The sequence below is a fragment of the Lissotriton vulgaris genome, chromosome 5 (assembly GCF_964263255.1).
Source record: "Lissotriton vulgaris chromosome 5, aLisVul1.2, whole genome shotgun sequence".
NCBI lineage: Eukaryota > Metazoa > Chordata > Amphibia > Caudata > Salamandridae > Lissotriton > Lissotriton vulgaris.
In genome coordinates, this window is record NC_141693.1 from 994833015 (window position 1) to 994847479 (window position 14465).

At 39.6% G+C, this 14465-nt stretch overlaps 1 protein-coding gene across 1 annotated transcript in view; it reads left to right on the forward strand.

Annotated features, from left to right (window-relative positions):
- The window catches only part of LOC147711878 (inactive heparanase-2-like), a 738870-nt gene that overhangs the window by 665169 nt on the left and 59236 nt on the right, over window positions 1-14465 (forward strand). Inside the window, exon 10 of the mRNA XM_086919554.1 lies at window positions 9458-9604. Within this exon, the coding sequence (XP_086775680.1) occupies window positions 9458-9604 (147 nt within the window). The remainder of the gene's footprint in view (window positions 1-9457; window positions 9605-14465) is intronic.

Consider the following 14465-nt stretch of genomic DNA (forward strand, 5'->3'; position numbering starts at 1 on the left):
GTTTGCGCTAATTTTTTAATTTTCATCTCCCTAATTAGCGGACCTCTTTCTACATGCACTTTCCACATATGTGCAAGGAACTGGACACTGAGCATAGGGGTACAAGTTTACGGAGTCAAATCCGATTTTAGGACGAACGGACTACAAACATGGACGCCATGACGTCATGCTGTAGTTCCGAAATATCGCGAGATTACGCGATTTCGGTGCCGGACAGACTGAGAGCTGTTTGTGGAAGTTCCTGCTTCAGCGTCCACACCTAATATACTCACTTTTCGACAGTTATTGTCTCCAACAATTGAGAAGCTGGCTCTATTTACCACTTGAGCTCTAGACCACAAGGACAGCGCTGGTCACTTGCTGTCAATTTCAATTGGCGAAGAGACCATCATGTGACTATCTAAAGGAGGGCTTGAGCCTAGCTCGGTGCCTCCCCCTGTCTCAGCTATTGCCAGAGACAACGCCGGACAGGTAAGGAGCTCCACATGCGGCTTCTCTTTTTATGTAGTTAATTCTGACAAACTCCAGTAGGAGACAGCTTTGTGGTAATGAAACAGAGAGATATAGATCACTTTCTTAGGGGGTTAAGTCATCCCCTAGATACCACACTCACCAATAAACGTGGGGAGCAACCAAGGGGGTTTCAGTGGGTTGAGGTCCCAGCTAGTGGGGGAGCAGCAACACGAGCTCTTTTTAAGTAAGGGGAGCAACTTTCACTGGTACAGAATTGATTAAGGCTTGCAGTGGATTAATTTTCCGCACAGCCTACATTCAGCTCCGGTGTGCTTTCCTCTTACAGAGCGGGGTCTCACTACGCCTGAGCCAGGACCAGGACGAGGTGAGGTCTCTTCCCCGGGCACCCTGGGTGAGTGATTATATGTACTATATTTAGACGTATATTCAAGGCAAATAACTTGCTTCATAGATGGTTTTCCTGTGTTATGTTTTGTCTCTTCCTCCACAGATCTACTAAATTTACCAGGTGTCATGGAGGAGTGAAGCCACAGTATTTGGAGACTCATATCCTTTACTGGATTATCACATAATTAGTGTTTTGAGTTTTGCACCTACACATTTTTGCAGTCGCACTATTGGGAGAACAGAGGCCCTGATGAAAGCCTAGGGTCATATTCCCGCTTAGGCAGAAACATGTCGGCCCCTATGCAGATATTTGTTAAACTGCAGTAGTATAGTTTTGCGCTGTTCTTAGTTTTTAATTAGGAAGAGGTCTTGGTAGAATAAAGTTGGAATGAGATTCTCTATCCTATTTTAACTTTTCACACACTTTTCTTTGTTGCACTGCACCTACCCGTCTGACCAGATCCTTATGATTGTTCCTTGTGTTGGCATGTGTAAACCATGTGTCCACAGACGGTACTACCTGGTCTCAATGATCTAGAGACACTGTACCCAGGACGGAGGACCACATGAGAATATTGGTCATACATGATATTGATGGGAATCCAACACGGGTGTTTATTTTGCTAACACAGGGGCAACCATCTTCTGGATGACGCCTTGAGCAGGTACTCTCATTAATTTGAGACCACAGCTCCTTTCCTGATACATGAATCAGAAGTCAGACCCATAGGTTTTTCAGGTTGAGCATATTCTGGTATACAGGGGATACAACCTATGCGTGGTCTTTAAATATCCCTTAGGCCCTCCCCAATGATGTGTTTATAAATGTTACAACATGGCCAGTCTCAATTACGTTCTATCATGCTGCTAGGCTGGACATTGCAAAATCGGCGTTCAGGCTATGTGCCATGGCATCTAATCAATACCACGTCATTGTTTTCTGTATTTAACCTTACAGATAAACAAATCTCTTTGGCACAAAGAGGAGCAGACTATACAGTGCTGAGCATTGAAAAACTCGAAAGTTTACAATTTACAGTTTCTGAGAAACCTGTCATTGAATGGATAATTCATGGCACCATTGCGATACCAGTGACGTCTTTCCTGTTTCAGTATTGTCTGGAGCTTATACCAGCTGGCCTGTACGAAAGGTTGGGTAAAGAATACATTAAGTCGACCTGGGTTTTACCATACACACACAGATGTTGGAATAGGGGACATGAAGTATTCCTTAGTGGTAATAATTGCAAAAACTCACTGAGTGGTGCACTTTTGTGCCAGGGTATTCATTTGCACGGAGCCTGCGACGGTTCTGCAAATAACCTCTCATGCCACCTGCACGGTTCCCCCTCCACAGCAAAAGTACCGATTTTCAGGCAGATATCCATTGGCAGCTACGTTATGCTGAATGATCACAGCTGTTGTGGCATGTTGCCAGGAAAAAGTTATCTTGTAACGGTGTCATCCACGGTCACTTGTTGTATGCAAATATTGTATCCAAAAAGCGAGACCGAAAGGGAGACAGCTTTATGGCCTTCACTGAATATCTCTTCTATACTAATTGATACTTTAAGCGGAATGAAAGCCATTCTTTTACAAAAAAATGTGCCACTGACCTCGTCTAGAGAAACGTATGATCTGCAAGTATCAAGGTCTTCTGCAGAGATACATGCTTTATTATCAACAAACTGCCCAGTACATTTCGCAGAAATGTTAAGTCAAATCTTAAACATGTCTGATACCAGTGGCATCGCACATGTATTTAAGACGATTTTTTCGAGACTGTTAACACCATTCGAAGCAGTCCTTGGCATTTTTTCCAAAATTAGTGCACTCTGTGTTTGGCGGTCTACCTCTCATCTTGGGACTAGTAGCAGGAATTCTATTTTTATTCCTTCTGCTCCGATATGGCAAGTCCGGCCACCAGCAACACCCACACCACCATGGAACAATGCCTCCTAGCCATGAGGTATCGTGAGAGGATTTCACAGATTCTTGGCTTGGCTTGTTTAAGAGATCTGAACACAACTTGGTTTCTTTCGTTCCGACCAATCTTGCAAGATTGCATCTTACCTGTTCTTCGATGCCTGCTTTGTGGACAGGAATGCGTGTTGGACATTTGTCTTACACTTCTATCAGTACTGCCATCGGATGTTGACGCTTTGCTCGGTCCTGTAACGGCTCATGCATCGTGTTGCCCCCAAGTGCGGCCTATTCTAATTACGGCATTCATTGAGGTCTCACCGGCAAGTCTAACATATGGTGAGATACGAGAAACTACAGGCACACAGGTACCATCTACTATGGACGTTGCTAATGCATCAAACGCTGACAGCGACGATCCACACTTCTACACTTTTGATCTGCTAATTGAAGTGGTTCCAATTTCAAATACTACGGTAGATGGTTTCTTTGCCAGCCTAGATGATCTGATGTTTTCTCCTGACACTCCTGAGAATAACTTTTGATTATTTCACATAGCGTTCCCTGAACTCTGCAATTCGGCCTTCATTTTTCAAAAACAATTCACTGATTTGAACTTTTTTCTAAAATAGAACTTTTGGCACAGAGTAATCTGCTTAAAGTAGAACTATTCTTAGAGAACAAGATTTTGTATTTGAACTTCCTGAAAAGACAATATTTGGCTTCAACCTCGAAAACAAACACAGTTAAAAAACGTATGCTTTAGGACAGATTTCAGGTATCAAATTGATGAATGTACTTTCTTTTCATTTAATAAGAGGATATATGCTCATAATTTATGCTTGATTTCAAATGACGCCTATAACTTTTGTATACAGTATATACTCATTTCATGTGCACAAGCCTATTCAAATGCATTTTTGTATTTTGGGGTGGGATTGTGAACACTTTGCTTTAGATATGTTTAGTGCTTATGTATTATTGAACTTAATAATCGTGGAGTGGGTGTTATGTGGGAATCTAGGATCCTAGGGTAATTTTCCCGATTCATGCCCATATATAGGTATAATTCACCCAATCCTTATATAGGCATAAGGAATCATTACCTTATTTAGTCTTAGCCTGTGCAGCCCAAATATGGCATTGCTACTTCCGCTAAACCCCGAGAATCCACAAAGATTTCTTGGAAAAACCAGCCTTCAGCAGTCAGGTACCTCCCCCTGCTTGAATACTAATTTATCCAAGAACTCCTGGAGTTTTCAAGGAACTGAGACACTAGTGACCATATTATGTCAAATCTTACGTCAAACTCGGCACCTTCAAAGTATAAATATGCCTACATTTTCCCAGCCAAACACACGGTGGTTTAGGAGCAGAACGACTAACTACTTGCCCGACGCCCTGCTGCTGCAAGTGCCGAAGGAAGCCGACCCTCCAACTGACGCACTGAAAAGACGCTGTCTTTTCTGTTGCTGAGAAATCCAGCTCCGGTTTTTTCCAGGCTACCCTTGCGGGTTGCTGGGAGATCGAGTCCTGAGAGAGAGATACAAGACCTCTATCATTCTAAAACCAAGGGACGGAGCTGATTAGACCCTTAGAGAATTCTTGGAACAGATTCTTGGCAAAAAATTACTAAGCTTAAGCTACACCACACTTACTCCTCCCTCGTACTAGACTTAGGTTAGGTACACCGGGGTAGGCGTATTATAGCAGCACCAGTTGAGTACTTTTAGCGATTATTTTATCATTGTATGTATTTTATGCATTTTATGTATTCTATGTTTATGGCTTAGAACCCATATCATGCTTTTACAGTACTATTTTATAATACTATTCATATTATATGCCTCATACTTCTTAACTAGCATTTTAGTTGTTGCAGTGCATTTCTTATGCTTAAGAAATAAGACTGTTCAATAAATACTTTTATTGAAAACGCCCGTCTCTCTATTTCTAAGCAACTCTGGTGAAACGAAGCACGCACGAATGACTGAGTGAAATAGCCGTCTATTGTTTCCGCGACTCTAGAGATACGTTTCATTCTGGGGAAACAAAGTTGTCATGTTATATGGTGGTCAGAGACTAATCCCTTCTTGTTTATTTGAGAAAGTTTCTAGTGACCTCTGAGCTAGCTGGCGCTCACAATTAAGTCTAATACATATGATAGAGACCTAGTTGACTCCAGTCCTACATCTAAACTATAGTGTATGTTATTCCAATGCACAGAGCCTATTGGGAATATAGGAACTACACTACATTACTTCCTCATAATCTTCATCTTCAACACAGAACTATAAAAATTGGCAAGGAGGTTATTTTGCCTTTGTGCCATTTTCCTCTTAAGTGGGACCTTCTCACTGAGACACATGACAATTTTCAGGTGTATTATTAAGTGCAGGGTGGCACTTTGGCTACTCTGTGTAGTTTCCGTTTCCTCAGGCAATCAAGAAAGAAACATGACAGGCCTTCACATCATACAGTCTTTTACAGATTGTAACATCAATGCCACTTTAAGTTTTCCCAGGCTATAGTTCCTTCACAAGTTATCAAACAAGAGTCACAACAAATGTATAATATGAATTTGGCATTAAGACAGGCCTTGGCATTAAGGTTTAAAGATATCCGAGTAGTTCCTTCATGTGCCCAATGCTTTTCTGGGGACCATGTGAAGTTAAGACCATTTTTAGATTCTCTTATGGTGAATTTTGCTTTTCACCCTGCACAGTTCAGTCAAGATCGAGCTATTGTGGGCTGTGTTCCAAGTTGTCTTACTGGTCCTATTTTTGCGCCTGGGAGACTCCTCTAGTAATTTCTGTGTCTTTTAGGTGGCATGTGATATCTTACTACTTCTATGTAAGAAGATATTTGTACATTCTGATTTGGAGTACTCTACTAAAGAATCATTCTTCAATATTCAGCTAAGTGCATTGAATATATTTCCTTATGTGAAATCAGTTTAGTCAATTAGCAGCTGAATTAACACAAATGACCCTTTTCCTAAGAGGGTTCAAAGAAGACATTAATGATGAGTTTGGTTATTCTTAACACCCTGCTTATTTCCATGAACTAATTGATTTAGATTGATTCCTTTAATAATGATTTCAGCAAAACAAGGAGATTGAATGAAAAAAGTTCCAGAACAAATTATTGAAACATTACTAAAGTATATTCATTCAGTTGTTCAGGTGTCCTAGTGAACCTGTTGCCTTAAACGAATTCATGTAGTTAGTGACAGCTTGGGGGCCTTTGTCAGAGAATGCTAAAAACTCCAGTGAAAGGATGGGTTGTGTTTTTATTGTAGTGGTGGTGGTGGTGGTTGATGACACACGACTCAGGCCTCAGAAAAATGAAGGAAGAATCCAACCATCAAGTGAGAAAGAGAAGAAAATAGGTGTGCATTGACTTTCTTTATTTGGATCATCTATGAATAACAATAAGATTAATTTCTTTTCTCCAACTACTACTTTCAGAATGGAAGAAGGGAGAGTTATAAGTGCATCATTATTATTGGATAACAGTACCCGTGGCATATTAATTGAGCGGCCCTCTGAAAGCAATGTTCCTAAAAGAATTAGGAAAACTCTTCAGGTGATTAAAACGAGCAAGGGTTTTTCATTAATTTCAGGTACCATATATGAGACCTCTTTGAAGTTGCAGGTTTTTTGGGGAGATCATACCAAAGTACTTTCCTGTGAAATTATTTTCTCTTCCAATTCCTACTGTAATATTTGGAATGTCTTTAGTAAAAGAGGACTAGTTCTTATGACAACTGGTCTACTAGAAACGGGTGTCATCACAGCTTTGCCATGATTATTATTACATTTCAGGACTTTATTTGAGATAAAAGATTCCACATCAACTTTAGTATTGGAAAATCTTTCTTCGTTGCCACTTCAGAACCATGATTTTCCTCCACGTTTTGCAGACTGAGGCTCTGCTCACTCCCACCGGGAATATGAATGTGCCATTCCAACTGAACCTGGTTCTATTGTTTGTTTTAGATATATTTTTCCTTATCAGAAATGGAGCAGGAGATACTGAAAGTGTATTTGCAGGCACCAGTTTTCTCATTGTTTAACTTCATTAAATCAGCATTCTTTGACCATGTTTTGGGAGCTTTGGTTAAACTTTGATCTTATATCAAATTGGGAAGCACTAATTGTTATGACTGGTATAGGCAGTTGATTATTTTATAACTCTAAAAGAAATACACACTCGTAGCTCGCTGCTACTCCTAAATAGCAAAAACAAGGAGGGAAAATGGAACAAAGGTGCCAAAAAGCATAGGAAAAACTCTGACCCCACACATGTAGATATTGCACAAGGGACCCTGAAAAATCTACCCCCGACTGCTTGTACAATCGTCGGTCTAAATGCCTGTCTAGAAGCACTTGAATCTTCACTTAACTCTTCACTTACAATGCTGCCAGCACCAAAAGCTCTGAGATCACTCTGCCCTGTGAGAATAAGGCGCTTCCTGAAATCTACCCGTCCCCCCAAAGGCTGCCACTAATTGAACACTCCAATGAAATAATTTCCTGATGAGATCTATTGAAAAAGCCATTTCTTCAATTGAATGTGTGGCAATGTTTAATGCAGTTAAACTTGATGGGCCCGATTCACAGAATGAACTTAAGACTCAATCCTAAACTTACTACTATTTTAGTATTCACAGAATGAACTTACTACTTTTGGTATTCACAGAAGTTAGGATTTTGTCTTAAGTTTGTCTTAAGATAGACTTAAGACAGACTTAAGACAAAATCCTAACTTCTGTGAATATCAAAAGTAGTAAGTTCATTCTGTGAATGCCAAAAGTAGTAAATTCATTCTGTGAATCGGGCCCGATATATACTTCTGAATTCTGCGAAAGTTGGTGTTTCATACCAAAAATATTGACAATAAACAAGACAACCTGAATCTTCTAATCACTCGGGCATACTGCACTGCACATGATACAGAGGCCACCTGCTTCTGCTCCCTCCTTTTGGAAAAACTAGCAGTTCTTCGTATCAGTTTGCGGTAGTCCTTCAGCACATTGAGGTAGGTAATTTTATCAGCAGCCTTATAGCTTTTGCGCCACAGGCATTCCATACGTTTGTACATCTTTTTCATGGTCAATAGATCGTCGGTAAACCATTCTCTTGTTGGTTTGGAAAGGGCACTATTACGTGGTATCAAATGAGGTAACCTATCTAGTGCCTCACCTATCCTGGGAACCACCTGGCAGTTAGCAACATGAGGGCAAATATTAGGATCCGTGATTTTGAGATACAGGGCTGCCGTAAAAGCAGGTGGAATGATCAAAGACCATTTATGCATTTTACTAGCATGGGCTCTAGGGTAAGTAGAAGTCACAGAAATGGCAGAAAAGTGAAAAGGAATAATAAAGTGATCTGACCATGCAATAGGGATAGGAGAAGCCACCTTCACCAAAATAGAGTTGGAAAGATGGGATCAAGAGTGTGACCAAAGGTGTGGATAGGGGCTTTCACTAGCTGATTAAGGTGGAGTAATCCAAGGTCCTCAACCAGGCGTGATGCTGTGCAACAGTTTGTATCTTTAGAATGTATCTTTAGATCACCTGGAATACAAAATTTGGGATAGCGTATGACATGCAGAGGTATGATATTTATTAAGGTGTTTATAATCAGAGGAGCAGGACCAGGAGTACCATAGACAAGAAAACCTGGTAATGAGCGGTGGCTCGTTAAAGGCAAAGTGGAAAAGGTCGCCTTGCAGGCAGTAATTTTTTGCTCCTCAAAAGTGCAGTGAAGGTACCATAATAAAATGACTGCAATGCCTCCACCCCTTTGGTTGGGTCTATCAAGTCCTAGGATGACTATTAACAGGGGGGTCAAATAAAGACAAACTGGAGTCCTGACGCTCTGCTCCAAACCTGGTAGGCACCCCTCCCAGATGGAGCTATGAGGTAGTAAAAGCCAGAATTAATAAAAATAAATCAAAACAATTGCGAGGAAAGAGTAAAATTATAAACACTTTAAACACATTAAAACCGGTGGGGCCGACCTAAGATATCTGCCGACCGGGATAGGGAGCCAAGCACCTCCTAGCGCCGAGTGCGCCACAAGGAACATAATGATGATGTCAGTAGGAACTCCAGCTACTCCAGAGGAAACAACAGGGCAGGTGTTACTACCCTCGGCAGTGGGGAATGCTCTTTCTAGCTAACAAATAACACGTCTATAATTTACTTTTGATGGTGGTTTCCACTTTAGCTCCTCGATGTCAAATGGTTATAGCAATTTCCTTTATCAACATTTTTAATTCAACGTAACAAACAAATCTTGACATAACATAACCTAATAGTTGGCTCCCACTCTTCTTCATTAATTTGAACTATGTTTAAACATTTTGTATCACTGTAACTCAATAAAGTTTTATTCACTCCAATCGTATTGTATATTCAGCGCATGAAAATAAAATAAAAAAGTTCATTGTTTGCTCTTGTCCTGGGAAATGGCTTAACTATTTCCTTAAATACCACCCACATAATTTATATATTTTTTCATTGAAAATACCCTGACTTGTCTGGGATTTATGGCCTGACTCATCATTTCTTGTCTTTATATTGTAATTTATATTAATAAAATTAAATATTTTGTGCTTTGTTTCCAGTATTTATTTTAATTGTCCTCTTTCCTGAACACAGTCATAATTATGTTCGAGGATCAGTAACACTGTACATCATCAACCTCCACCGATCGAGAAAGAAAATCAAGCTGGCTGGAACCCTGCGGGATAAACTTGTCCATCAATATCTTCTTCAACCGTTTGGGATGGAAGGGCTTCAATCAAAGTAAGTGCACCAGTAAGACACTTTACAGTCAGTATTATCATTATTTCTAATGCACATAGCATTTGTAGACGCAAAATTTGCTACTCTGTCCCAATATTTTGTATTATATGATGTGATATAAAATAAGATTGTGTTAAGTCTTCTTATTTATTAAAGGCATATTTTACATTGCAAGACTAATGACATATTATTTGAAAATTTCTAAATTTTAGTCACAAAAATTGGTAAACATTACAATTTAATTAATTTCTCCCATGGCATTCCACAACATTCTTTAATATTCTGATTTGTCACAATCTATGCATCTAATGCCTAAGTTGTGTGAGCTTTTAAATTGGCCTTTCAAAATAAATTGCAACTTTTGAAAAGACAAAGGGTCAGATGTATCAATATTGGATTTTGCGATTCCATAATAGCAAATTTTACCGATTCGCTATTATGGAATCGCAAAATGCAATGTATGTAGGTTTCGCAATAATAATTGCGATTCTTACATATTCCTTATTTGCAAATTGCGAGGCCAATAGGAATGAATGGGAATTGTATGTGTAATTTGCGAGTACCCAATAGGTACTCGCAAATTGCGCCTGTGATTTCAACGGTGCAAGGGTGCCAAATGGACACCCTGTGCACCCCTGAAACTTGCAAGTGTGCACATGTGACGCACATACATGCCCGCCACATGGCACTTAGAAAAATGTAACTTGGAGTTGATTGCAATTTGTGATTCCTTGAAGCCAGGTTTCATTTTTTTTGCTTCCTGCATAGCATTTAAGGAATTGCAAATTGCGATTCTTAAATGCATTCGCAAAATAGGCAATCTCAAAATTTGCGATTCCCTATTTTGCGAATGCCTTTTGGGATGATATATCCCAAAAGGCTTTTTACTGTTTGCAAACTTTGGGAACGGGAAAACGCTTGATACATCTGGCCCAAAAAGTTGTATTCTCTGAGACCTCTTTTTTTAGGTCTTGCCTAGAGACCGCATGCTGCACATATACTGCTGCATGCATAGAACATAAACATACACTAAAGAAATTGGGCTTTGGTCAGCCCCATCAGCCATTGGCTAAGGGGATTTCTTTAAGCATTGCCATTAGCTGGGTGTGCTATTCTTAAATATACTATCACAATAAATGCACCTTGTCTAATTACGGCAGTGAGCTCTACAATCCTAGGATCGTAGGGGTGCCTCTCTCGCATGATCTATGACAGTTATACTTATTAAGGATGAGAACTCTCACCCACCCTTAGATGGCATGCTTCATCATAGGGTTCCTTCTCACACAACTTATGTTGTTTAATGGTATGAACCACTAATGCCCTCAATGGATAAGAAACTCTTTCAAGAGTAGTTGTTTTCTCCATGAGAACCCTGTATCAACAGGGGTAGGTGAATGGGTGATGCAGAGTGTGAAATAGAGCAATTAAACTTTCCTCATAGTGGACTAAAAAACAGTGTTATGCCATGTCTCCAAGGGGTAAAGTTAAAAACACATTTTGCAAAAATTTTCAACCCAATTCTGGCACATGATTCCGCGTTTGTTAGAAACCCTACAAACAGGTGGGAGGCATTCATCGGGCCCAAAAATTATAGAATTACTATTCTCTAGGATGTTGAAATGTTATAAATTGTATAATGAAAAGAGGAGTACAACCAGTGGACCATCAAAACTGTATAAATCCCCACCATTGTTTCAACCATAGATAGGTCAGAATTCCTGTATCTCCTCGAAGACATTTAGGCAGGGCAACGAAGGGTTACTTACTTTGTAGTCAGCTAACACTCAAAACGGCCTGCCTTATGTGCATTAGTGTGTCTTTAACGCCATTACGGAAAGAAGGAAACCCACTAACTTTGGATTTGGTGTCATTAATGGCGCCATGAGCACATATATGGACTCTGCTCTAATATAACACTCCAAGAAATTATTTGATTCTGAAGGAGGCTAAAAAGCCTTCACCTTACCGTGTGTAAGAGAAAGTGATGCCAGGTATAAGGAGGATAAAAAAGCCTTTAAGTTTCAAGGCCTTTTCACATCTTACTCTGACTCCTTCAGGTTTTCTGTTCTGGAACCTGACAGAGACAGTGGGAAGTAGGTGGGCGGTCTTTTTCCTAAGGACCATCCCAATTCTGGATTTATTTTTCAATTCCCAGAATGCTTGTATACTGGATACCTCCACTGAAGGACAATTTTCTTTCCTGGAAATTCCTTCTACGGCAGAGCAAGCTAATTCCACAGTTATTTTAAGGAAATGGCTGAAATACCAACTACCCCACTGTGTACCATCCAACTCATGGAAAATCCTTTTACAGATATACTGACAGGTACACTAGCACCTGATAAAAGATTGCCCTTCAAAGATGCTTTTATGGTTTCATTTCTTGAAGCATGGAAGAAACCAAACTTATAGCTACAGTCTCCATCATTCACTTCGACTCCAACAATACCAAAAGCACCCTGAATATCTGATGCAATAGAATGATGATTCTCCTGGTCGGGGACATGTGTCATCTTTCTTTCAAATTTTGAGGAACATCACTTAAGACCATTTGATCATAGAGATGATATAGCCAGGTTGTTCATTGTCATTTTTGAGGAATCTCTTGCCCTCCCCCCACAAACATCTTGATGAAAGGCATTCAGTCTCTTCTCTTCAGAGAGAAAGGCAGCACATGCTTCGTTCCTATTCCCAACAAGGTAGGAGATTTGCACACAATTATAGACTTTAAATACCGAAAGAATTGTAGAAGAAAGAGTAATTCAAACTAGTGACACTATGGCAGATTCTGTAAGCACCACAGGTGCAGGGCTGATTCACCTCAGTGGATCTGCAAAATGCGTATATCCACATTCCAACCAGAAACTGTCTCAGATGATTCCCCGATATGGTGGTAGTGGATGATCACCTGGACTCACTTTTGTCCACAGATTTATTTATTTTACAAATCGCCCGGGTCTTCACATCTTTTCTTAGGTTAATGAGTGGCTTTTAACACCATCGATGCTAGTGTTATTTTCCTCCTGTGCTGTTATTTTATGATTCCCATTGTTTCATGACGAGCTCAGCTCGTCATGAGTGTATGGAGGTGTACCTCATGACGAGCTGAGCTCGTCATGAGCGTCCAAGGGGTTAAAGGCTGCCTCATAAGATCATCTTGTATTGGGCTTGTACTGTATAATCACTTAGTGTATTACATAATGCAGAGTTCTCATTCAATTAAAACACTTGTTTAATACTATTGCAGAGACTACAGTTTATTTATGTAACCCTGTACACTTGTTCTCTACAAGCTTTCTCCCCTCCCAAGAGAGTTGATCATATTCTTTAGGTGGTGTTGATATTTTTAAGAAATCCACTTCAAACAGTGAGATTGGATCTGTAGCTATAAAGGTTAATGATATTGCATCTTCCCAGTCCCTTATGCATGCTTACAGATGAAACATTTAGAATGGGATCCACCCAGTTAGTGGAACAAACTTTTTTGGATAGCTATTATATGTGATCTTTTATCTACAAATGTGGCAGTCTCGTTTACATTAATGATGGAACCTTTTAGATCCCCTTAGATGATTGTTACAGGGAGAACACAAGTTTCTCTTTGGGTAGGGAGCTCTATTGGGAGCTAAATGGATCAATGTCATCAACTTTGAAGAATAATCTGCACATAAATCTACTGAAATTGAGAACAGCATGGTTAGCATAAAGAACCTTTCTTCCACAGTTGCAAGGAGAACAAGTCCAGAAATTAAGCATATAGGGCAAAATTATTTTACATGAACGAAAAATGAGGAGTAGGTTAAGAAACCATCTGCAAAAGCGCAAGTATTCATGTGATTTTGAATTATCTATCAACATGATTGTCTTCCTTTTTCACTTTATAGTCACTCAATGACATTTTCTTTCATATTTTCCCAAAATTCCCTGATGTCTACAATATATTTTTCTGTACGGCCAAAAAAGCCAGGCAGTTAAATTGATTAGACATCTATCAAGAAGTAAATTCTGTGTAACACGATTTTAGTTGGTATTGCTGAATAGCACTTTGCAATGGAATTATTTAGTCATTTAAATTGGATTTAGATCCCCTTCAGCCCCTTTGGTGAGTATTTAATTGCTCACAGCAGGAAGCCTATCTAAATTAAACTCAAGATATCATGACAGTGAGACTTTATGTATGTCTAAAACATCCAGTGCTGCTGGGTAATGGGTACATGAGATATGTGACAATCCCAGATGTTTTTACTGATCATGTCTATCGTCCCTGGCTATTACAAAATATCTATATGATTGGTAAGCTCTTTCAGTTTAATCACATCTCACTCAGAAAACTTTGATTTCAATTTAAGATGCTCAGGTCTGTGTCTTTGAAATACTTTGTACTCAAATCGTGCTCCCTGGAATGTTTTCAGGAGGACTTCTGAAAAGATTGTAATTCAGTGGATGGTATATTTCTTCAAAATTGGACTATAGGTCAATACTATAGCACATGTAAGAGAATGCTTGAAATGACCTTGAAAACGTGGACAGCCAAATTTGATAGGCACATTTAATCAATAATATGTAGCAGGCCCTAAATGGTTAAAACACCCTACATCAGCTAATGCCTACCTGCATATATATGCCAATTATACTTTATACCTTTAATCAAACAAATATCCTGGCTTCGAGAAATTTCTCACTGTCTTTGCCTTTTAGTAAACTCAGATGTCGCTTGGTAGTTTCGGCATCAGATTTACCTTTATGGTCTGGTTTATTAGGCCTGGTTCCCATACTGTCATGAGCTGGAGATATATATGTTTCAGAAATAATTTTAGGAAATTTGCGTTATTGGTCTGCTGGTGGAACTGAAGCGAGC